We start from the raw sequence: 26,346 nt of genomic DNA on the forward strand, positions 1-26,346 counted from the left end.
GACATTTGTCTTGACTATGACTGAGGGCAGCATAAGGTCCAGGACCTAAGCGGCCCACCTTACTACCATGACAAATGAAGCCTCTTCTTCCGTAGCCACACTAGGAAGAGAGACTAGGCCAGTGCCAAGAGAAGTGTCCCGACCATTGGCATCCGCCAGTTCCTCATACCAGTTATCCTGTGGCTCTTCTATGGGGTTGGGATAATCATATGGATCCTTAGATCTGCCTTGCATGGCCTATCAGTGAAAGGAGGCACTGTCTCCGACTCGAAGATTCATGTTCCAGCCAGCACCGGAGTTGATGCCGGACTGGCTCCGTATCGCAGTCGGGCATAATCAGAGGGTCAGCACCACTTTAATGGGCTTTGGGGAAGATCACGGTCATGCAAACTAAGGGGATCCAGATCCAGGAAGGAATCTAAAGGGCCTGACGGGGATGAAGGATGCACCCACCTATGGGAATCCAGTGGGAGCACCTGCAGAACCCTTGGGGCCCAAAGATGCTCTAGAAGGGTTGGCACCGGCTAAACCCGAGATACGTGGCCTCATAAAACTCCTTTAACTGGGTGGGGGTCGCTGGGGCTACAGGAAATTCTGGGAGGTACAGAGAGGACCCAGACTAGGGTTCTGCGTCTGACACGTGGGAATGGTAGATATGTGGTGTTGTTCCTCCATCACGTCTGAAGACTTAGACCAGCATGGCAAAGTCGAAGAACGCTGCAACTTCTTAGACTTTTTGGAATTTTTTATGCAACTTACCTAATTATGACTTCGAGCTTGAGGAGTGTGGGGAATGGCTCTGCAAACTGACCCAGGGCTTTCAGTATGTCGGGGACCTGGATCATTGTGGAGTCGAATGGCGCCAGGCAACCAAGAGCTTCAGGAAGCGCTCCTGAACCACCCTACGGTTCATGGCTCGACTCTTGAGCAGACTTTGGAGGTGTTGCTGGGGTCCTGTCAAGACATCTGCCTGTGAGAGGAACCATAAGGTTTAAACCCCACAGGTTTTTAGGGGATCCCTATTGCACACAATGCGAGCAAAGCTCAAAAGAATTCAACAAAACACCAAAAAACGAATCCAAAAAATTAACTGAGATGGCTCTCTCCAGATCTGTGCTGATGGCGCAGAAAGTAAAGAATTGATATTGAGGTGGCACCTATATAGCCCCCTTGCATGTCAAATCCAGTGCAGACGCCACCTTCGTGGAGCTTATCAACACCACCTATCCATTGAAGAGGTAATGCTTAAGATTTTCCAGATCCTGTCTGACACCTGGGAAATATCGTAAGGTAAGGAATCTGTGGCTAGACGTTTGTATCAGATTGCTAACTATTGCAGTGAACACAACTACTCATGTGGACTAGACTGTATTCATTTATTGCCCACTGATCTCTAAGATTTCAAAGAGGTGTTTAGTATATTTTAAAAGCCACAATTTAGTTATGTGCTTGCCAGATTCAGTCATAAGGCCACGTCAGACAAACCGATTTGTCCTGCAGAATTCCAGAAAGGGATCCAAACCCTGGCATTTTACTTTGAATGTAACCTCATCAACCACAACTGCTACAGCTTTGACTGCCCAGGTGCAATCAAAGCAAAGTGCTAGCCCTTCCTACTGGCTAGTACTTGAAACACTGGCTTTACAGTCATATCCTGTAGCATTGTAGGGGTGTCCAGAAGCACGGAGAAACAGATGAAATAACACCATGTAATATTCTATTTGCATCACTTTAATTACCTTGTGTGCTCTGCTGCACTGCCAGGACCATTTTTCCATTGATTAGAATATACATTACAATGAAATAACATAAAAGCTGATGTGTGATGCATTTAATACCCAGCATTAGACTAGCTATTGCACTTTAAGAACTGAGATACTACTCTTACCTATTTGCAGATTTGAGACACCTCACGTTGCTGGACAACAGAGATGTTCACTAGCTGAACATTAGGACTGCATTATGTTGTAAGACCCTATTAATACCATGTAATGGGAACAAACCTAAGGAAACAGGCAGACATGAAGTCCCTTACCAGAAGGGCCATGAAACATATTCCAGCAATCTGTGAAGTTAAAAACAAGTCAGAGATCAATAATGGAGCAGAGGAAGGGCGCGCTCTCGCCCACAAATTGATAAAGCTATGCCATGTAATGGTCATTCTCACTCCTATGGAATTCTGTCAGCAGGAATCCAAACTAGATTTGGTGATTCCATGAGGTCTCTACCAACTTATGGAACTGGCAAACTAAATAGTCATCAAGTGATCCTTCTCCGAGATACATTTAGTTAACTACCATTCAAAGTTATCCTTTCAGTTGGTGCAGACTTTGAGAATAAAGTCCCATTGAGCATCCACAGCTGAATATAGGACAAGGCACACAGTGGTTTAGCAACAGTAAATAACTTTACAATGCCATGTTGGTTTGTACCTAGTAGGATACTGGCTCCAATGCATCTTTTCTTCTAAAAACGATTACATATAAAAGAGGCCTAACTAGTAGGCCAGGCGCTTTCTCCCTGTATTGGGAACTTCTTTAGTCACCCCCACTAAATAATTAGATTTGCAAAATTATAATTAAACTTCATGGGTGGACATGTGGTGTTACTATGTTTTCTTTGGCTTATTGGCCTGTCCAGGCTTCTTTCCCGTTATTAAAAAAAAAAATGCCCTGATGCACAATGGAGAACTGCACAGCTCCAATGTTAAACATAACACGTCCATGAATCCTGGCACAGTTTTAGGTGCAATTAAATTTACCTTATGCAATGTCACTTCATTGTCATTCTCACCTAGTGCACACATTGGCACACTGATACAATTAATTTATTTTGGAGATAAGGAAGGACATTCATCTATGCTCTTCCTCCATTTCCAGAACGCAGCTACTGAATTAAAAATGTCACCTGCAGCTACAAATATCTGCCATAACCCTGAGATCTATTTTCTTCACTGCCGGTGTCCACTATTCAGAAAGTATTTTAAACAGTTCCTGAGATGATTATATTAATCCAGCCTGTGTAAGGAGTTTGCTGTCAGTTTTACCCCTGAACAGTACAAGAACACAGCACTCTACAACATTTGGGTGGTGCTTTTGAATGCATCTGAGGGGTACCTCTATAAAGTATGGTAATGGAAATGCAACAATAGCCTTGAAATAGCCTGAAAATCATGCTGGTAAATTATCAGACGCTGGTCTCTGTTGCCCAAGTTCCAATTCGAGTACACCTGGGTTGTCTCCCGGCTCACTTCCTTAGTCCTGCATTTCAACTTGCTCTCGTCCTTCATCTGGGGTCCCTTGGTCTCTTTTTAACATCTGACAACTCTCCAGGCTCTCCTTTTGCATCAGTATAGTCTATGGGTTCTTCGTTCATCTGAGAGATGTCACAGCTCTTCTGGGAGCTTTCTTTTGAATCACTCATCTGGGAGATCTTGGTAGCTTCTTCTCCAAGCCAGGAAATCTCCGGGCTTACATCACAGACCTGGTGATACTCCTGGCTTGTATGGCTTGGTTGGGAGCAGGCCTGATTTGTGCTGCTCTGAGAAGAGCCACCCTGATTTGTTTGGCTCTCGGAGCTGGCTTTTGTCTGGGAGATCTCTTGACTTCTCTCATTCAGATGGAAGAGGTCTGGTCTATTTTCTGCCTGGAATATCTCTACATTAGCAGCTTCTATTTGGAAAGTCTCCTGCCTGTTCTCTTCCTTCCCATCCAGTTTGGGATCCTGCTGTCCCGGCTCCAAACTGCTCATGTGACCTGAAATAGAAGAAAACATTAATTTTACTTCAAAACTATCTTCAGTAGAGCAATCACCAAAAGATGTGTTTCATCATCAAAGAAGGGCCCTCTTTCCTCTTCTCTAGAAGCATCTGCATGCAAAAAAACAGAACAAGGAGAAGTTTGCATGCACAAAAGAACAAGGCGAAGGCTACTGGAAACCAAAGAATCTTAGCCTCACTGTCATCTCATAATAGTTCCTAGGAAAACCAGTGGTATAATTAGGTGCAGTAGAATATATGGGATTCTCTAAATAATTCTCTATATAAAAGCCAGTCTCTAAATGTAATTGAAATCTGCAAGTTGAGACATACCCAGTCGCTGATTAAAAGAAATGACTTCTGAACTCAACTGTGATAATTTGTGACAGTTAAGTTCTAACATCACAGTGCATACTGCGCGAGACAGTAGCTGAGGGGAAAGGCAAGTCAGGTCATATAGTACTTAAAGCAGCTGTTTATTGGATGAAAACTAAATATGGCTTTTATTTTGCTCTTTTTTTCTAGCTCAGCAGTGGCAACCAGAAAGGAGATTTATGGCAACATGCTTTTTGATTATAGAAACGTTAGAATATTTTTGCATGCGTCTATATATTCCGAGCTACTGCACTCCTCTTAAAAAATATATATTTTTTCTTCATGTTTGGAAAAGCACTCTCTCTTATATAAAAGATCTACATAGCAAGTATTTAAGTGATTTGTGGGAAAGGTGTTAGGGTGTGTGAAGAAACGGCTTATTAGTTGTGTGGCCTGCACAAGTAATGGATCCACATTCACCCTTCTCTGAGAACCAAACACCCCATTGTAGTGCTGGACTCTCAGGGTAACGAAGCAGAGCAATTCAAGGCCTGCTCAAGGGAGCTGGTGTGGGCTAGTAATCACCATTAGCTGGCACATAATATAAAAATTCAATAAATGATTGTACAACTGTCTGTTGTTTTTCATTAGGAGAGGAAACATACATTTATTACACACACAATTCTCAGTACTACGAAGGAAGTAATTTACAAATATACATAAGGCTGTTGGAAATACCTTTGGCAACATTACATTTGACCCCCAAAAGCACAGTAACACCCCCCCACCTCCATGTACATCACAGCACATAACAATATATGGGGTTGTCACTTTGCATCAGGTCATTGTTACCACACTGCAAGATCAGAATCATGTCATTATAATACTCAATTCCAATACTGACAATGGTAACCAAAATACCTCTGCATGTACTATGAATTATCAAGCATTGCAGTCAGCTGCTCATATTATCATAACTAAACAATTGCAGCCTTTCAGGAATATGCACTACTATTATTATTAATATCTGTTTAAATAAAGCATTTTCAGTAATATCTTTGGATGAGGGATTGCATAAAGCCATTATGAATAATATTTTAAAATAAAGCATTGTCAAACTATTATGAATAAAACTGTTAAATAAGTCATTATTTAAAGATACTCCATATGTCTGTGTTTCTTAGCCTTCAGGCCTCATAAGCCTGCAGCCATAGATTCAGCGCTTTGAGGGTACTGAACTCCCAGTTGTCGAGCAAAAGCTCCAGCTTTGTGGATGCCTGAAGGTGAAAGAATCCCAGGGTGATCATCCTTTGCTAGACCCTGCAAACTTAGGCCCTGCATTTTTGGCAAAAGTTCCTTGGGGAAAGCAGTGTCTCTCCCCCACACTACCCCCCCCCCCCCCCCCCCCCCACCACCACACACACACCGATTCCACTGGTGGTGCACATGCCACCAAATTAATTACAACTCTTGGCTTTTACAAAGCTGACCAAGAGCACTATAAAGCTCTCCCTCCTGAGACACGTGCATACTAATTAAGAGCCTCAGCTGCAATCTTTTTTTGTTACAGTGTGACCTCAGACCATATATCTTTCATTTTTTTCTTTTGCTTGGGTTGCCTGGTCCCACCTGGGCACCCTAAATGCTCTCTGTCTCTCTTGGGGGCAGCCCAGAGAGCCCACCCCTGGCTGGCACCCCATGCAGGCAGCGCTTCCCTGTGTTGTCAGGAGAGCCAGCAGTTCTCCCCAGCCCCAATATGGCATCATCCAGGAGTCACTGTTCACATCGCATGTGGGGGGCCTCAGCTCTGCCCAGCGCTGACATCACTTCCAGGGCCTTTATCACCAAAACTTTAAACAGATGACCCCTCCTTTGTTGGCTCCAGATGTTTTGGCTCCCTCGTGTATTCAGTGGCCTTGGGTTGGCTTATCAGTGGTACAGTCAGACAGCTGATTAATGGATGCAGACCCTTCTAACCACCACTTTCATCTTCAGGAGCTGAGTGAACCCCTGCTATTTGCTCCCTTTGTGTGAGGAGGCCTTGGTTCCGGCTGCTGGAGAGAAATGTAATAAACCTGGCCCAGGAGGGTTACAAAAGGTCTGGGCTCTAATCCAGAGCTGGGCCAGAGAAATATGACAATTCTGGATGACCCCATAAGCTGTACTGATACCTTCTTGGTACTTGCAGATTAGATTTTTACACACATGATCCACCTCAGTTTGATATGTCACTGGGCCTTGCAGGCCCAAGGGAATTCAAACTACACTCTAAGGTAGTTAACCCCCCCCAACATGTGCATAATAGTTCAACTGCCAGCAAGACAGTAAACCTCACTGACTTTCTTTATGTGTACATTAACATTATAAAGCTTATCCCAGGTCAATATTTAATCCTGCAGGGTCCCATCTGAGCCAGGCTACCTGTGCACAGTTACCAGGTGCGCGTAACCATAGTCTCACACGTGCAGCCCTCATACATGTGCACATATGTTCATGTGCATATATGTTCATGTGTAAGCAGCCAGGTGCCCCTTACCTTTGATATGTTGCAGCTGCCTTATCTTGAAAGGCAGACACTGGCTATAAACGTGCTCAGTCTATTTACCGTGGGAGAGTTGAGAGGCTAAAAAAAAAGGGCATAATGCAGGTGACCGAAAAGCAAACAATCTGGACACATTATATGAACAGAACCCATTTTGTTACAGAGTGACCATGTATAATGAGGGATTAATTAGCCCCTGTTGTACAAAAGGATATTTCAAGTCAACTTGGAGTTTCATAACCTTATAAAGGAACTCGGCCTTTGGCCTTGTTCCTCTAGATGGTCATGGAACTCCTCAGTAACTTGAAATATCCTTATAATGTAAGTCAGGCTGTACTTTATCTCATATATCTGTAGAGGGAGTTCTGACCTCTTGTCAGTGGCTGTATTAATGTGCTAAAAGAGAAACCAAGTTGGTGGGTGCTGGATGCCAATGTACCTCTTGGTGGGCAGTTCTCCTTACCACTCCTGGTATGGACAGATACACCATCTCTAGGCTGGGGAAATTACATGAACGATGTAGAGATCAAAGTTCTCTGGCCACCGGTGGAGCAGCTTTATCATTTCAATGTTCTGGAGCAGTGGGACATTCGTTTGGCCAGTCAGGCCCTGCTGCTTTCCATCAGGGGCAACGTGGTCCGGGTAGTGACTGACCAAACAACTCCCATGTGTTACTGAAACAAGCAGGGGTGTGTGTGTGGGGTCTGGTGCTACTTGTCTGTAGATTTTCAGGCTTTGGCAGTGACTGGCCTTTCAAAAATTCAGAGGGAAGTAGGAACGAGAAAAGTTCATTCTGATTGCCCACTCATGGGGTCTGGTACTCCAAACACTTGTATCGGAGGACTTCACCTCAACTTTAACAGCCTCTTCAGGAGGATCAGCTGTCTCAGCAACAGGGCACGGTAGTTCCCCCAAACCCTCCACAATCCACACGTTCATGCATAGAGAGAGAGTGGAACCAACTGTAAGGCTTTGATCTTCCACTTGTCGGGATGGATTTCATTTTGGTTGCCCACTGCTCTTTTCCCATGTCAGTGTATTTGAGATGTTGGGTGAACTTTGTCGTCTGGAATGAGGAAAACCAGGTTTATCCTCTATCATCAAGGTGCTAACGGTTTGAGTTTTTTGTGTCTTTAGCCCAGCAAAGGCTTTGCTGTGGGCACAGGTAAGGGCAGGCACTTTCACTATGCGCTACTGTATTTATTCTCAAGTCTGCAGAGAGGGCCAATTTTCCCATACAAGATGTTCTGACGTACTTTCCACTCGTCAGACTTCACCTCCTTGGGGAGGGCTATTGCTTTAGTATCAATTCACAAGGTGAAGAATATTCAGTTAGAAATATAAGTACTTATCTGTAATGTTAGTTTTCTGTCAAAGAGATTGTCTGTGAATCTATAAACATTTGATTATCTCTGGGGATATGCTGGATCCCCAGAACATTATTTGTTTTTAATGGTTTACAAATACACTCCCGCTAGAGTCTCCTCCCAAACCACAGGACACCAAACTGCGCTTTATAGCGCTAGGTAAAACCACAGCTGCTGGCAATAATGGCGTCCGTGAGAGCAGGGCCGCCTCCAGGAGCTCAATGGAATATTGGATTTGCAGTCCCGCTGGGGTTGGGGTACTACGGCATGGTACAGGCCGGCTAGCAGGCTGACCAGGGTTGGTGCGCGGGTCTGACCTATATGTAGAAGAGGCGTATCTTAGGATGGCGGTTTGAGGGCCCAATACAGGCCGACTAGCAGACTGACCAGGGAGCCACAGCATGGTGAAATGGTGTCCAGTCATGACACAAACCGACCAACGGGTTGCAGATCCAGGCAGGTTGCACTGATGCAGACACCTGGTGCAGTGAGTGAGGGGTTCACTGCAGAGGCAGATCTGAATCTCAGGGCAGGGAGCACGCCCATACTTTGTGTGAGGTGGCAATACATCTGATCAGACATTGATGCTTCTTGATTCAAAAAGATATATGCAATTTGCTTGTCTGTCATTAGCACGTTATTTGAGGTCAAAGGCAGCGAGTATGCGCTGTCTGCAAGAAATGCTGTATTCAGTCAATGAGCTTTAACCACACCCACTATTGTCATTCGTTCTTTGTTGTCCTTGTCTTAAATGCTTCCTTTTTATATATGCATTTTTCTAAATGTCCCTTCTTTGTATGTTTAGTTCCCTCCCAAGCGATTTCATTGAGAGAACATTTTTGTTGGCCATCACACTATGTTCACGCTTCCTCCTGTTACAGCGTGTGATGGCCTCTCATACCTCCTAGGCATTGCAGCCTTAGTGTTCTTTTGGTTGTCCATACCAATGTGTTCATACCACACCAGCAAAAACAACGCGAGTAGAAAGGAACCGAAGGTTTCATGTTTCGTTTGTTCTTGAGCCTCTGCTTAGGTATACTTAATTGATGTTTTCCAAGTCTCTTTTCCCTCCACTGCTGTTTTAGAAATAATTGGGTCTGTGTGCATGTTTTGCACTCTCCATCCGACACACACTCATCCACTTTCAGTCTTCCTCATTTTAAAGTAATCTAAACAGTGCTGCAGCTGCTTCTCTGGGCCCAGTGGTAATTCCTCATTCTTAGCCCCCTAGACAGTGCTGCAGCTGCTTCTCTGTTTCCGTTGGTAACTCCTCCATTCTAAGTACTCTAGGCATTGCTGCAGCTTCATCTCTGTTCCCAGTGGTAACTCCCCATTCTTTGTCCTCTAGACAGTGCTACAGCTGTGTCTCTGTTCATAAATCCACTGCACTCCAAACCAAAACACATAAGTAAAAGACATTGTCATTAACAACACCAGTAGCTCTAATCTCACAAATGAGAGACCTATTGTATTGCAAAGTGAGAGATAGTGTGCACAGAGTCCAAGGGTTCCACTTAGAGGTTGATAGTGGCAAATTTAGATAATTCCAATGCTCTATTTTGTGGCAGTGAAGTCAAGCAGCAGGCTTATCAGAGGCTAGTGTTAAGCATTTGTTGTACACACACAGGCAATAAATGAGAACACACACTCAAACACTTAACTCCAGGCCAATAGGTTTTTATATAGAAAAATAACTTTTCTTAATTCATTTTTAGAACCACAAGATTCAAATTTTAGGTAAGTACATACATTGTAAGGTACTTCACACAGGTAAGTATAGAATTTTGATTTACAACAGTAGTACACACAGTTTTGGTAAAAATGGCAAATAGCTATTTTAAAAGTGGACACTGCAAAAATAAACAGTTTTTGGGGGAGGTAAGTAATAGTTAGTTTCTCAGGTAGGTAAAGCACTTACAAGTTCAGTCTCCTGGGCCTAGGCAGCCCACAGTTGAGGGTTCAAGGCAACCCCAAAGCCACCGCACCCACCAGCAACACAGGGCTGGTCAGGTGCAGAGGTCAAAGGAGGGCCCAGATAACATAGGAGCCTATGGAGAACAAGGTGCTCAGGTTCCAGTCTGCTAGCAGGTAAGTACCTGAGTCCTCGGGGAGCAGACCAGGGGGCTTTGTAGAGCACTAGTGGGTGAGGGGGGCGGGGGGGGGGGGGGAGGTTCACACACAGACACACAAAACACACCCTCAGCAGCACAGGGGCAGGCGGGTGCAGTGTGCAAAGTAGGTGTCGGATTTGCCGTAGAAAACAATGGAGGACCCGGGGGTCACTCTGGCCATGCAGGCAGGGCACAGGGGGGCTTCTCGGGCCAACCACCGACTGGGCTATGATGAGAGCTGCCTGCTGGTCACTCCTGCACTGGTAGGTGGTTCCTCTCGGTCCTGGGGGCTGCGGGTGCAGTGCTTGGTCCAGGCGTCGGGTTCCTTTGTTACCAGGCAGTCGCGGTCAGGGGGAGTCTCTGGACCCTCTCTGCAGGCGTCGCTGTGGAAGTGCAGGGAGGTCAACTCAGTATGTCCGCATAGTTGGAGTCACCTGGTAGTCCTCTCTGGAGGGTTGGTTGTCCTGAACTTGAGACGGGGGCGTCAGGTGCAGAGTGTGAAGACTCATGCTTCTGGCAGGAAGTTGGAATCTCTTTAAAGTTGCTTTCTTTGTTGTTGTTTCTGGACAGAGCCGCTGTCCTCAGGAGGTTTTTGGACCTTTAGATGCAGGTCAGTCCTCTGAGTCCTCAGAGGTCACTGGTTCCGCTGGATGCGTTGCTGTGCAGGTTCTTTGAGTCTGGAGACAGGCTGGTAGGGCTGGGGCCAAGTCAGTTGGTGTCTACGTCGTCTCTACGGGGCTTTCAGGTCAGCAGTCCTTCTTCATTCTTCAGGTTGCAGGAATCTGATTTCCTGGGTTCAAGGTCCCCCTAAATACTCAATTTAGGGGTGTGTTTAGGTCTGGGGGGCAGTAGCCAATGGCTACTGCCCCGTATGGTGTCTACAGCCTCTTTGTGCCTCCTCCCTCACGGGAGGGGGGGCACATCCCTATTCCTATTGGGGGAATCCTCCAAAACAAGATGGAGGATTTCTTAAGGCAGGGGCCACCTCAGCTCAGGACACCTTAGGGGCTGTCCTGACTGGTAGGTGACTCCTCTTTGTTTTTCTCATTATCTCCTTTGGACTTGCCGCCAAAAGAGGGGACTGGGTCCGGAGGGGCAGCATATCCACTTGCTGGAGTGCCCTGGGGCATTCTAACACAAAGCCTGAGCCTTTGAGGCTCACTGCTAGGTGTTACAGTTCCTGCAGGTGGGAGGTGTGAAGCACCTCCACCCAGTGCAGGATTTGTTTCTGGCCCCAGAGAGCACAAAGGCTCTCACCCCAGGGGGTCAGAAACTTGTCTCATTGCAGGCTGGCACAGACCAGTCAGTCCTACACTGACACATTGGGTAAAATACAGGGGGCATCTCTAAGATGCCCTCTGTGTGCATTTTTTTTATAAATCCAAACCTGGTATCAGTGTGGGTTTATCATTCTGAGAAGTTTGATACCAAACTTCCCAGTATTCAGTGTAGCCATTATGGAGCTGTGGAGTTCGTTTTGACAAACTCCCAGACAATATACTTAATATGGCCACACTGTACTTACAATGTCCCAGACCATATACTTAATATGGCCACACTGTACTTACAATGTCTTAAGAATGGACTTAGACACTGTAGGGGCATATTGCTCATGCAGCTATGCCCTCACCTGTGGTATAGTGCACCTTGCCTTAGGGCTTCAAGGCCTGCTAGAGGGGTGACTTACCTTTGCCACTAGCAGTAATTTTGTGTGAATGGCATCCTGAGGGGGGTGCCATGTTGACGTTGCCTTTTTCTCCCCACTAACACACACAATCTGCAATGGCAGTGTGCATGTGTAAGGTGAGGGGTCCCTTAGGGTGGCACAATACATGCTGCAGCCCCTTCCCTGGTCACAGGGCCCTTGGTACTCCTGGTACCTTTTACAAGGGACTTATCTGTGTGCCAGGGAAGTGCCAATCTTGGAACAATGGTACATTTTTAAGTGAAAGAACACTGGTGCTGGGGCCTGGTTAGCAGGATCCCAGCACACTTCTCAGTCAAGTCAGCATCAATATCAGGCAAAAAGCAGGAGGTAACTGCAACAGGGAGCCATTTTCCTACAAAATGGTTGTTTCTGACAGTTTCAATCGAGCAAATGAATAGGCGCACTGATGGAGACAAGACGGTCTCCATCAGTGTGTTCATATTGATGAGGCACCCCCTCCTGTCCCTTCTCTCGACCTCGGTTTAAAGGCCCATATCTGCTGGGGGTTACAGTTATTTATGGATCTGCAACATCAGAAAGGAACAAATTCATCCATGCAGCTCCTCTCCATGCTGTCAAAGTGATCCCCACTCTTTCTATCCCTCCCTTCCACCACCACAGAGTCTGGAAATGGAGGCCTGAGCGTGGGTCACAACCTGAGAGGTACACTCCAGTCAGAGAGATAGCAGCAGTTGCCTTTGTCAAAATAACTGGGAAAGTTTGCCCTTCGCCTGCCACCCTACTTTCTGCTAAATGGAGGCATTTGGAACACAGGTTGTGGTTCGTGGTGTCGGAGAAAAAAAAGAGGGGTGGGGGGGGATCAAAAAGTTGTGTTTCCCATGTTAATTCCCATTGGACCTTTAAACACGACTACAGCTCGAACCACTGGATGGAATTACACTAAATTTGGCACAAAGCTAGCTCTCTGTACACAGATTGTGCTTTCACATATCTGGTGTAAATCTGTTCAGTAGTTTTTGAGAAATTAAAGGAAAATTAAATTTGTATATCTGAGGTCACGAGGACCTCGTGAAGAAGAAGAGCTTGTGCACGGAGCTGCAGACCTCTGATTGGCACTTAAAACGAGGAAATGTTTTGTGAGTCATCTTGGGTCTCGGCTTCTGCCAAGTCCCACTAAAAATCGCAAAAATAAAAGGAAAACAGGCCAGGGTAGGGAGACCTGTCCCCTTGGCTCTGGTGCTGGGGTCCCAGAGGGACTCCCCCTGGGCAAAAAAAGGACTTTAAAAAAACAATAATTGCTGCCTCACTGCAAATTTGCAGTACAATTGTTTTTTTAAAAACACAAGTGCTGTCTCCTGTGATTGTGTTTTTTAAAGTCCTTGAGTAAGCCAGGTCCCGGGAGCATTGCTATTCTCATGCCACCTCCCTGGGGCATTGTTGTAATTGTATGGGGGAGGGTGTGCTGCCCCTTCCCCACAGCCTCGGGACTGCCACCTCCCTGGGCCTAAAATGTTATTATTATTAAATGCGCGGGCCAACTGTACCCCCCACCACCTTCCCAGGGCATTGTTGTAAATTTATGCAGGGGCCAATATTGCCCCCCGCCCTAGGAACCGCCACCACCCCCGGGTCATTTCAGCAATTATATGCTGGATGCCGCGTGGCCCACTCCCCGCAGACTGCCACCTCCCTGGGGAATTTCAGTAACTATTGGTGGTGGAGTGCAAGCACTCCCCCCTTGCATTACCTCCCCGGGCAAACATTAAAAAAAGGAAAGGCGGGGGGGGGTCTGTTTTGGACCCCCACAGCCCCAGGGACCACTACCTTCCCAGGGCTATTTTAGTTGGAGGGTGGTACCAAACAGCCCCCTTGAGCACCGACTGATGGCCCTAGGGACCGCCACACTCCACCGGCTACTGCTATGTCCTGGGGTGCCCACTCCAGCACATAGCTGTTTGCTGTGGCCTGGCAGCAGCTTGAGAGCTGCTGCTAATCCACAGCAAACTCTCAGTTCACAGAGAGGGAGAGCTGTCAATCAGTTACCTTAGGGCACGAGTTATAGTTACTTGAAAGAAATCTAACTATAACTGCTGAATTTCTATGGTTTTGTACAAGTAATTTCAGAACCTAACTACAATGTCCCTGTTATCTTTGTTTTTTTTTCAGTCAAAATATATATATATATATATATATAGTGTCATTTACCTAGAGTACATCTGTTCGTGGCATGCCGTGCATAGTCTGCCATCTAGTGTTGGGCACGGAGTGTAACAAGTTGTTTTTCTTTGAAGAAGCTTTTTCGAGTCACAAGATCGAGTGACTCCTCCTCTCGGTGATAGTGTGCATGGGCATCAAGTCCTTTGTTAGATTGATTTCCCGCAGGAGGGTGAAGTACGGAGTGAAGAGTTGTATATGTGCATATATATAGTAAGTAAAGAAGATGTCCATGCGATGTATATACATATTTACATAATAGAGTACAGCAACGGCTACAGGCTTCCGGGGAGGAGGGAGGGCGCATGTGAATCTGCAGCACTACATGCCACAAACAGATGTACACTAGGTGAGTGACACTTTCTGTTCGATGACGTGCAGCTGCAGAGACACATGCTGTGCATAGACTGAAAAGCAGCCCCCTCCTATAATAAGCGGTGGCTAGCCTGTAGGAGTTGGAGTAGTTTGAAATAGTGTTTTAAACATTGCGTGACCAACATTTGCCTGTTGGTGAAACAACACGTCTGCACAATAGTGTTTAGTAAATGTGTGTGGTGTAGACCATGTGGCTGCTTCGCATATGTCTGCCATTGGTATATTTCTAATGAATGCCATTGAAGCTCCTTTTTTCCTAGTAGAATGTGCTTTAGAAGTTACTAATAGTTGTCTTTTAGCTTTAAGATAACAAGTTTGAATACACTTTACTATCCATCTGGCTAATCCTTGTTTGGAAATGGGATTGACTTTTTGAGGCTGTTGAAAAGCCACAAAAAGTTGTTTAGATTTTCTAAAATCTTTTGTTCTGTCTATATAATACATAGGAGCTCTTTTGAGATTAAGAGTGTGGAGAGCTCTTTCAGCAACTGAATCTGGCTGTGGAAAGAAGACTGGCAATTCCACTGACTGATTGATGTGAAACGGTGAGACCACTTTGGGTAGGAATTTTGGATTTGTCCCAAGTAATATTTTGTGTTTGTGAATATGGAAGAAGGGCACTTCTAAAGTGAATGCTTGGATTTCACCTACTCTCCTTAAAGAAGTAATTGCTAGTAGGAAAGCAACGTTCCATGAGAGAAACCGAACTGCACAAGAATGCATGGGTTCTAATGGTGGACCCATAAGCCTTGTGAGCACAATGTTAAGATTCCAGGCTGGAGCTGGTGGAGCTCTAAGTGGAATAACTCTTTTAAGGCCTTCCATAAAAGCTTTTATGACAGGAATTCTAAACAGAGAGATATGCGGTCTATTTTTAAAGTAGGCTGATATTGCTGTTAAATGAAGTCAAGAGGTCTCATCTGTTTGGGAGATTGTGTTGTGGTACTACAGATAGATCCAATAGTGTAGTGTACCAGTGTTGACGTGCTCACGTGGGAGCTATGAGTATCATAGTGAGGGAAGTATGCGGGATCTTGTTGACCAGAAACAGAATTAGAGGGAGAGGGGAGAAAATTTAAGCAAATATCCCTGACCAATTGATCCATAGAGCATTGCCCTTGGATTGAAGGTGTACAGGTACCTGGACACGACGTTTGGGCATTTTGCATTTTCGCTTGTTGCGTAAAGATCTATGTTTGGTGTTCCCCGCAAGTGAAAGTAATGTTGGATTACTTGTGGGTGAATCTCCCATTTGTGTATTTGTTGCCGAGTCCTGCTTAAGAGGTCCGCTAGTTGGTTGTGTATCCCTGGGATGTACTATGCTAGTAGGTGAATGAGATTGTGAATTGCCCACTTCCAAATTGTTTGCGCTAGAAGGGACAATTGGGATGAGTGTGTCCCTCGTGTTTTTGCAGATAATACATTGTTGTCATGTTTTCTGTCCTCATTAAGACTGTTTTGTTTGTGATCTATGTTTGGAATGCTTCGATTGCTAAGAACACTGCTAGCAGTTCCAAGTGGTTCATGTGGTAAGTCTGCTGGATTGAGTCCATTCTCCCTGTGTTGTAGGATTGTCAAGATGGGCTCCCCAACCTGCCATTGATGCATCTGTGGTGATTATGGTCTGTGGCACAGGGTCTTGAAATGGCCACCCCTTTGATAAGTTGGTTTAATTCCACCACTCCAGAGAGCTGTAAGTCTGGCGGTCCACCAACACTAGATCGTGAAGTTGACCCTGTGCCCGAGACCATTGCTATGAGAGACAGTGTTGCAGGGGTCTCATGTTTAGATGTGCATTGTGTTCTATTGATATGCAGGGTGCCATCATTCCCAAGAGTTTCATGATAAATCTTATTATGTAAGTTTGATTGTTGGAGTTGCGATATGAGAGTGTGGAACGCTTGAATTCTTTGTGGGTTTGGATAAACTAATGCTGACTGAGTGTTCAGAATTGCTCCCAGATATGCTTGTATTTGGGCTGGCTGAAGGTAAGACTTCTGGTAACTGATTGTATACCCTAGACTGTGTAGGTATATTGATCGTGTATTGAGTGTATCATTGACAAGTTTGAATGGTACTGGCTTTTATTAGCCAGTCGTCTAGATAGGGGAAACCGTGTATGCACTGTCTTCTGAGGTATGCTGCAACCACTGCTAGGCATTTGGTAAATACTCTTGGTGCTGTTGTTAGTCCAAAGGTAGCACTTTGAACTGGTAGTGCTTTCCTGCTATTACAAACCTCAGGTATTGTGGTGTGGTGGATGTATAGGAATGTGGAAGTAAGCATCTTCTAGATCTAATGCGGTCATGTAGTCTTATTTTTGTAACAAATGGATAACATCCTGAAGAATGACCATGTGGAAATGTTTTGAGAAAATCTATTGATTGAGAGGTCTGAGATTGAGGATTGGTCGGAGTGCCATCCTTTTTAGTTATGAGGAAGTATAGAGAATTTACTCCTGTTCCTCGTTGATTGATGGGTACTACCTCTATTGCACCTTTGAGTAGAAGAGATTCTACCTCTTGTTTTAACAGAACAATGTGTTCGGAAGAAAGCCTATGTGAATGAGGGGGAATGTTTAGTGGAGTGGAGATGAGTTCTAGGCAATAACCATAGTGGATAATTGACAGTACCCATTGATCTGATGTGATTTGTTGCCAATAACGATGGAAATATTGTAGTCTTCCTCCCACAGATGTGTGCTGTGTGGGGATGGACAGAAACTCACTGCTTTTATGAGGTGGAGACACCTCTTGTAGCAGTGGATTTGCCCCCACTTCTGAAATTGTGACTTCTATAGGAACCCCTGAAAGATCCCCTGGAATAATATTGTTGTCCCTGTTTTTGTTGGGACGAAGAGGCCTCTGATGTTTGGGCTTTAAAACCTCCTCTGAATTGAGGCTTGCGGAAAGTACACCGAAAAGGTGTTGTGTAAAGGGCACCCATGGCCTTTGCTGTTTCGAAGTCCTTTTTTAATTTTTCAATGGTGGTATCCACCTCAGGTCCAAAAAGTTGCTTTTTATTGAAAGGCATATTAAGGCCCACTTGCTGTATGTCAGGTTTGAAACTTGAGGACCTCAACCAAGCATGCCTTCTGATTATCAGACTAGTATTAATTCCCCTAGCTGTGGTCTCAGCTGCATCTAGTGCAGATCTAATCTGATTGTTGGCAATAGCTTGTCCTTCTGCCACTACCTTCTGTGCTCTTTTTTGATGTTATGTAGGGAGGTATTGAAGGAACTCATGCATTTCGTCCCAATGGGCCCTGTCATACCTGGCTAAAAGAGCTTGGGAGTTGGCAATCCTCCATTGATTTGCAACTTGTGTTGCCACTCTTTTGCCTGCTGCATCGAATTTGTGGCTTTCTTTATCAGGGGAGGAGTATCCCCTGTGGATTGACTATTAGTCCTTTTCCTAGCTGCACTCACCACAATGGAATCATGTGGCAATTGTTGTGATAAAAAAATTGGGTCTGATGGTGCAGCTTTAAATGTTTTATCCACCCTAGGTGTTAGTACCCTAGCCTTTGCTGGCTCTTTAAAAATGTAATCAGCATGTTTTAACATGCCTGGTAACATTGGCAAATATTGGTACTGCTTACATGTAGAGGAAAGGGTATTGAAAAGGAAATCATTCTCTATGGGCTCAGAGTGCATCTGCACATTATGGTATGTGGCTGCTCTGGCAACGACCTAATTATAGGCGGAGGTGTCTTCAGGTGGACATGGCCTTGTAGGATACAGATCAGGGTCATTGGATGGGAGTGGATCAGACCCGTACATATCCCATGGATCCATGTTACAAGGATTATCACACAAATAATCCCCGTGTGAGGAAACAGGAGATTGTGCTGAAAACTGTGTGGGTGTAGGTGGAGGAGTGTGAGGTGGTGGAGAAGTGGAAACTAAAGGCGAGTGTGGTGGAGAAGGCTGATGCACTGTCTTTGGCTTCCCCTTGTGTTTAAATATTTTCACCAGTGAAAGGCCAGGTTCCAAACTTTCTTGGAATGTCAGTTTCCTTTTGGTTATAGGAGGAGAAGCAATAATTTTCCCCGTATCCTTTTGGATCTGTATTTTCCTCCGCTTATGGTCCATGACCTTAAGAATAGGTCTAATGTCTGTTGACTCCTCTGGAGATGGAACCTGTTTACTTCCCAAACATGAATACTCTGAAATCTTGGTGATAGACTGATTTAAACAGGCCGAAAATGAGGTTTCTTACGCAGATGGAAGTTTTTTCGGCTCTGAGGTGGTATGTAGCCATTTCGGTTCCGACATGGAAGCTTCCATCTTGCGACTTGATCCAGAAACAGGTGTGGCAGTCTGTTTGGTGGAGCACGTTTTGGCCTTTTTCAATAACATACATGAGGGTCGGTTGACGAGATGTAGATTTCAGGTCTGACCATGGTTGGCAAGCAGTGGTGGACGCAAGGCCTCCTGTGACTTTTTAAATTGTTTTTGTTTATGGGAAGGAACTGGTGTACTCACGTACTGCGCTGGAAGAATAACTTGACTGTCCCCATCCGCCTCACGGTCGGTGTCAGAATCTACGATAGAGACTGCAGGTTGCGTCTGTTCCTCACCGAAGATGTAGGCCGTTTGTTCTGTCGACTTCTATGCCATCTCCAGCCATCTTGCTCTTTGATCCCGTAAAGTGTTCTTGGATCGGAAGGATCGGCATGCCTCAGAGGTTTCCTCTTTATAGTGTTGGTCGTTGTGGGGGAACTTGGCGTAGCACCAAGGTCAGAATCGAAATGAAGTCAGATCCATGAGCATGTGACAAAGTAGGCCCGAGAAGGGAGCGGGCACCTGAAAGGGCGTTTAGTCGATCGTGACGGTACAATCGGATTGAGTGTAGTGAGAAAACGCGTTCAAAAACGATACCGACTTTAAAGGAAAAGATAGAGAAGTTCAGTTAGTACCGAAATGAGATCTACCGGAGCGAGAGGGAGCACGTCCGAACCAGACGGCGGAAAGAAAACAATCTAACAAAGGACTCCATGCGCATTATCACCGAGAGGAGGAGTCACTCAATCTCGTGACTCGAAAAAGCTTATTAGAAGAAAAGCAACTTGTAACACTCAGAGCCCAACACTAGATGGCGAACTTATGCACAGCATGTGTATCTGTACCTACACATGCCATCAAACATACATATGGAAAATGTCACTTACCCAGTGTACATCTGTTCGTGGCATGATACGCTGCAGATTCACATGCTGTGCACTGATACTGCCATCTAGTGTTGGGCTCGGAGTGTTACAAATTGTTTTTCTTCGAAGAAGTCTTTTCGAGTCACGGGACCGAGTGACTCGGCTCCATTGCGCATGGGCGTAGACTCCATCTTAGATTGTTTTCCCCGCAAAGGGTGAGGTAGGAGTTGGTAAAGTGAGGATATTAGAGGTGCCCAGGCAATGGAGTAGAAATGTATGTACATAGTGTGTAGTAAAAGAATATTTATTTACATATTTACAATTTACATGCAACTAAAACGGCTACAGGCTCCCGGGGAGGTGGGAGGGCGCATGTGAATCTGCAGCGTATCATGCACGAACAGATGAACACTGGGTAAGTGACATTTTCCGTTCGATGGCATGTGTAGCTGCAGATACACATGCTGTGCATAGACTAGTAAGCAGTTATCTCCCCAAAAGTGGTGGTTCAGCCTGTAGGAGTTGAAGTTGTTTGAAACCATGTTCGTAGTACTGCTTGACCTACTGTGGCCTGTTGTGCTGTTAACACATCTACACAGTAGTGTTTGGTAAATGTATGAGGCGTAGACCATCTAGCTGCCTTTCATATTTCGATCATTGGAATATTTCCTAGAAAGGCCATGGTAGCATCTTTCTTTCTAGTTGAGTGTGCCTTTGGTGTAATAGGCAGTTCTCTTTTTGCTTTAAGATAACAGGTTTGAATGCACTTAACTATCCATCTAGCAATGCCTTGTTTAGAAATTGGATTTCCTGTATGAGGTTTTTGGAAAGCAATAAATAATTGTTTTGTTTTTCGAATTAGTGGTTCTGTCAATGTAGTACATTAACGCTCTTTTGATGTCTAATGTATGTAGTGCTCTTTCAGCTACAGAATCTGACTGTGGAAAGAACACTGGTAGTTCTACTGTTTGGTTCAAGTGGAACGGTGATATGACTTTTGGTAAGAATTTAGGATTTGTTCATAAGACTACTTTATGCCTGTGTATCTGAATAAATGGTTCTTGTATGGTAAATGCTTGTATCTCACTTACTCTTCTTAGAGATGTGATAGCAATTAGGAATGCAACCTTCCATGTTAAGTATTGCATTTTACATGAGTGCATAGGTTCGAAGGGTGGACCCATGAGGCGAGTTAAGACAATGTTGAGGTTCCACGAAGGAACTGGTGGTATTCTTGGTGGTATAATTCTCTTTAGGCCTTCCATAAATGCTTTAATGACTGGTATCCTAAATAATGAAGTTGAGTGTGTAATTTGCAGATAAGCTGAAATTGCGGTAAGATGTATCTTAATGGATGAAAAAGCTAGCTTTGACTTTTGCAAATGTAGTAAGTAGCTTACAATGTCTTTAGCAGATGCGTGTAATGGCTGGATTTGATTATTGTGGCAATAATAAACAAATCTTTTCCACTTATTTGCATAGCAATGTCTAGTGGTTGGTTTCCTAGCTTGTTTTATGACCTCCAGACATTCCTGTGTAAGGTCTAAGTGTCTGAATTCTAAGATTTCAGGAGCCAAATTGCTAGATTCAGCGATGCTGGATTTGGGTGTCTGATCTGTTGTTTGTGTTGAGTTAACAGATCTGGTTTGTTTGGTAGTTTGACATGAGGCACTACTGAGAGGTCTAGTAGTGTTGTGTACCAAGGTTGTCTTGCCCAAGTTGGTGCTATTAGTATGAGTTTGAGTTTGTTTTGACTCAATTTGTTTACTAGATATGGAAGGAGTGGGAGAGAGGGAAAAGCGTATGCAAATATCCCTGACCAACTCATCCATAAAGCATTGCCCTGAGACTGATCTTGTGGGTATCTGGATGCAATGTTTTGGCATTTTGCGTTTTCTTTTGTTGCAAATAGGTCTATTTGTGGTGTTCCCCATCTTTGGAAGTAAGTGTTTAGTATTTCGGGGTGAATCTCCCATTCGTGGATCTGTTGATGATCCTGAGAAAGATTGTCTGCTAACTGATTCTGAATCCCTGGAATAAACTGTGCTAATAGGCAAATGTGGTTGTGAATCGCCCAATACCATATTTTTTGTGCTAGAAGACACAACTGAGTTGAGTGTGTTCCTCCTTGTTTGTTTAGATAATACATCGTTGTCATGTTGTCTGTTTTGACAAGGATGTGTTTTTGGCTTATTATGGGTTGAAATGCTTTTAGCGCTAGAAATACTGCCAGTAGTTCTAAGTGATATATGTGAAGTTGTCTTTGCTGAGTGTCCCATTGTCCCTGGATGCTGTGTTGATTGAGATGAGCTCCCCATCCTATCATGGAGGCATCCGTAGTTATTACGTATTGAGGCACTGGGTCTTGGAAAGGCCGCCCTTGGTTTAAGTTTATGTTGCTCCACCATAGAAGCGAGGTGTATGTTTGGCGGTCTATCAACACTAGATCTAGAAGTTGACCCTGTGCCTGTGACCATTGTGATGCTAGGCACTGTTGTAAGGGCCGCATGTACAATCTGGCGTTTGGGACAATGGCTATGCATGAGGACATCATGCCTAGTAGTTTCATTACCATCTTGACCTGTATTTTTTGTTCTGGATACATGACCTGTATTACTTTGTGGAAAGCTTGTACGCTTTGTGGACTTGGAGTGGCAACCCCTTTTGTTGTGTCGATTGTCGCCCCTAAGTATTGCTGTGTTTGGCACGGCTGAATGTGCGACTTTGTGTAGTTGATTGAGAAACCTAGTTTGTGGAGTGTGGCGATAACATACTTTGTGTGTTGTGAACACCTTTTTTGCGTGTTGGTTTTGATTAGCCAATCGTCTAGGTATGGGAACACGTGTATTTGCTGTCTTCTGATATGCGCAGCTACCACTGCCAGGCATTTTGTAAAAACTTGTGGCGCAGTTGTTATCCCAAATGGCAATACCTTGAATTGGTAATGTACCCCTTGGAATACAAACCTTAGGTACTTTCTGTGTGAAGGATGTATTGGTATATGGAAGTATGCATCCTTTAGGTCTAGTGTTGTCATGTAGTCTTGCTGTTTGAGCAATGGGATTACGTCCTGTAATGTCACCATGTGAAAGTGATCTGATTTGATGTAGGTGTTTAACGTTCTGAGATCTAATATAAGTCTTAGAGTTTTGTCCTTTTTGGGAATGAGAAAGTACAGAGAGTAAACTCCTGTTCCTTTCTGATGAACTGGTACTAATTCTATTGCTTCTTTTTGTAACAACGCTTGTACTTCCAGTTGTAGAAGGTCTATGTGTTGTTTTGACATATTGTGTATTTTCGGTGGGAGATTTGGAGGAAATTTGAGAAATTATATGCAATAACCATGCTGGATAATTGCTAATACCCAAGTATCTGTTGTTATTTCCTCCCATTGTTTGTAGAACTTGGTTAGTCTCCCCCCCACAGGTGTTACGTGTTGGGGATTTGTGACGTGTAAGTCACTGTTTGTTTTGTGGAGTTTGGGGACTTTGGAACTTCCCTCTACTTTTTTGGAACTGTCCCCCTCTATATTGTCCCCAAAAACTTCCCCGCAGATATTGGCTCTGATAAGTGGGCCTTGTTTGTGAGGTTGTGGGTTCTGTTCTTTGCCCTCGAAACCCCCCTCGAAACTGTGTTTTTCGAAATGTGCCTCTGCTCTGTGGGGAGTAGAGTGTGCCCATGGCTTTGGCCGTATCAGTGTCTTTCTTAAGTTTTTCGATAGCAGTGTCCACCTCCGGCCCAAACAACTGCTGTCCGTTAAATGGCATATTCAGCACAGCTTGCTGTATTTCTGGTTTAAATCCTGATGTACGTAGCCATGCATGTCTCCTTATTGTCACTGCTGTGTTGACAGTTCTAGCAGCTGTGTCTGCTGCATCCATTGCTGACCGTATCTGATTGTTGGAGATACTCTGTCCTTCTTCTACTACTTGCTGTGCTCTCTTCTGGAACTCCTTGGGCAAATGTTCTATAAAGTGTTGCATTTCGTCCCAATGAGACCTATCGTATCTGGCCAACAAAGCCTGTGAGTTTGCAATACGCCACTGGTTTGCTGCCTGTGCCGCCACCCTTTTCCCTGCTGCGTCGAATTTTCGACTTTCTTTATCTGGAGGTGGTGCATCTCCTGAAGTATGTGAGTTCGCTCTCTTGCGAGCTGCCCCTACTACAACTGAGTCCGGTGTTAGCTGTTGTGTGATGTACACGGGGTCTGTTGGTGGCGGTTTATATTTTTTCTCCACTCTTGGAGTAATGGCCCTTCCTTTTACAGGCTCCTCAAACACTTGTTTGGAGTGTTTTAGCATTCCAGGTAGCATGGGGAGACTCTGGTACTGGCTGTGTGTGGACGACAGTGTATTAAATAGACAGTCGTCTTCAATGGGCTTTGCATGCAGGCTGACATTATGAAATGCTGCTGCCCTCGACACCACCTGTGCGTAGGCTGTACTATCGTCTGGTGGCGAGGGTCTAGCTGGATAACAGTCAGGACTATTATCTGACACTGGCGCATCATAAAGATCCCACGCGTCAGGGTCATCTTGACTCATCCCTGTATGAGTCGGGGATTACATCATAGCTGGAGTGGCTACCGGTGATGGTTGCGGCGAGCGTTGTGGAGACGGTGTCGGGCTTACTTGTTTAGCCACCTTTGCCTGTGGCTGCTTGTCTTTCTCCTGGAAGGCAAGTTTGCGTTTCATTCTAATAGGAGGGAGAGTGCTGATCTTCCCCGTTTCTTTTTGGATGTGGAGCCTTCTTTGGGTGTAGTCTGGCTCCATTGTCTCCAATTCCTGTCCAAATCTATGTATTTTAATTTGTGAGGACAGTCCTTGTTCCTCTGTGTAGGAACTTGATTTCGGTTCCGAGGCCGGATGTTTCGGTATCGAAACCTTTTCGGCAAATTTTTTCGGTTCCGTCGAAACCTTTTTTATTTTCGGCGTCGTTGTCTCTCGGTGCCGACTCATTTCGGTGCCGCTGTCTCGGTGCCGAACTTGCTCAGAGCCGCTATCTCGGGCCCGAGATTGCTGTGTGGCGGTATATCGACCGGAGTCGGATGACTTCGACACCAGCATGCCCTTTTTTGGTGCCGATGTTCGGTCACCTATTTTTTGGGTTAACCATGGCCTGTTGGCGGTGGCGTCCTCTGGGCTTTTGTGGTCTTCTCGTGAGTTTTATGTTTCAACGTCTTACTCACGGTTTTCGGCGTTTCTTCAGGATCGAGCTCGTCCGAGTCCGATTCCTGGATGGAGAAGGTTTCTTCTTCCTCCTCGAAACGCCCTTGTCCTGTCGGTGCCGACGCCATCTGCAGTCTTCTTGCTCTTCGGTCTCTTAGTGTCTCCCTGGACCGAAACGCTTGACAGGCTTCACAAGTATCTTCCTTGTGTTCTGGCGACAAACACAAGTTACAGACCAGATGCTGATCTGTATATGGATACTTGTTATGGCATTTTGGGCAGAAGCGGAATGGGGTCCGTTCCATCAGCCTTGAAGAGACACGTGGCCGGGCCGACCAGGCCCCGACGGGGGATTGAAAAAACCCCGAAGCTCTTTAAAAGTCGGTGTTGATCTGTTATAACTAACCCGATACCGAACGCAAACAATACCGACGATTTTTCTGAGATTCTAACTAACTTTCCGAACCGAAACCCGGACCGAAAAGGAACACGTCCGAACCCGATGGCGGAAAAAAAACAATCTAAGATGGAGTCGACGCCCATGCGCAATGGAGCCGAAATGGGAGGAGTCCCTCGATCTCGTGACTCGAAAAGACTTCTTCGAAGAAAAACAACTTGTAACACTCCGAGCCCAACACTAGATGGCGGGATGTGCACAGCATGTGTATCTGCAGCTACACATGCCATCGAACATATATATGTATATATATATATATATATATATATATATATATAGAGAGAGAGAGAGAGAACAAACACACCCCTTTAGACCTATATCGGCTCATATAATGAAGGCGAGGGGGGAATGGGATATTTGAACAGGGAGTCACTTGTACAGATTGTTATAGGGGCAGCTGCGGCGTGGAATGGGTTTATTGAATTCTACTGCTTTGTCATGTCATATGTATGCATTATGTACCGTGTGTCCATCCTATACAGTGATATTGCTGTGTTTAAGCCTCCACCCTGCACGGTTAACATGTTATCTCCTGTGATCCCACACACTTCCCGCATCTGCCAAGATTGAGAGCACTATAATACCTGGCTACGTGTTGCTTTTAGATGTTTGCAGTGCTTCCTTATTTTATATTTCATCCACAATTCCTTCTTTCTGCTTTTACCCTACAAGATGAAATGTATATGAGTTTTCATAAATACATGAATTTCATTGTTCTTATATAAGTCCCAGTAACATCACCCATAAGACACTTGAGTACTGTTCCTGCTGTATATGTGGTATGGGCTAATAGTATATTCAGCTTTGAACGCCCCCTTGTGTGTTCAACTTCTTTCTGGTACATTCCGGATGCCTCCTCTGTGCATGTACTAATCTGCATCAAAGCGCTCTGAAGATGCAAAAAGGCAGCATGTGGCGCTACAGAAAAACAATTGAGTCGGTCCAATAAGTCAACGTGGTATGGATGAGTGTACCCAGCTCCCAGGGTGGTGCCCATCAAAGACCACTGACTCTCCACTGAGGTCATCATCAGCCCGCCCATTTTAAAAGCAGTATGACCACCTCTCTGCCCTCAGTTGGCTGGGGGATGGGAGGCTGACAGTGCAGCCTTAAAATCAACCAATGCATCATGTTTGTTAAATCATTACATACATGCTCTCATTGACTCGGCTAAAACTGTGATAGCAAAATTGCCTGAAGATGTCCAAGGTCATTTTTC

The 26,346-nt window shown here is 44.9% G+C and overlaps 1 protein-coding gene across 1 annotated transcript in view; it reads right to left on the reverse strand.

The window, feature by feature from the left end:
- Positions 1-1,710: 1,710 nt before the first annotated feature.
- LOC138301236 (ER degradation-enhancing alpha-mannosidase-like protein 3) overlaps positions 1,711-26,346 on the reverse strand; it is a 252,313-nt gene continuing 227,677 nt past the window's right edge. Inside the window, exon 20 of the mRNA XM_069241496.1 lies at positions 1,711-3,755. Within this exon, the coding sequence (XP_069097597.1) occupies positions 3,286-3,755 (470 nt within the window). The 3' untranslated portion in view covers positions 1,711-3,285. The remainder of the gene's footprint in view (positions 3,756-26,346) is intronic.

This window comes from Pleurodeles waltl, chromosome 6 (genome assembly GCF_031143425.1).
Source record: "Pleurodeles waltl isolate 20211129_DDA chromosome 6, aPleWal1.hap1.20221129, whole genome shotgun sequence".
Taxonomy (NCBI): Eukaryota; Metazoa; Chordata; class Amphibia; order Caudata; family Salamandridae; genus Pleurodeles; species Pleurodeles waltl.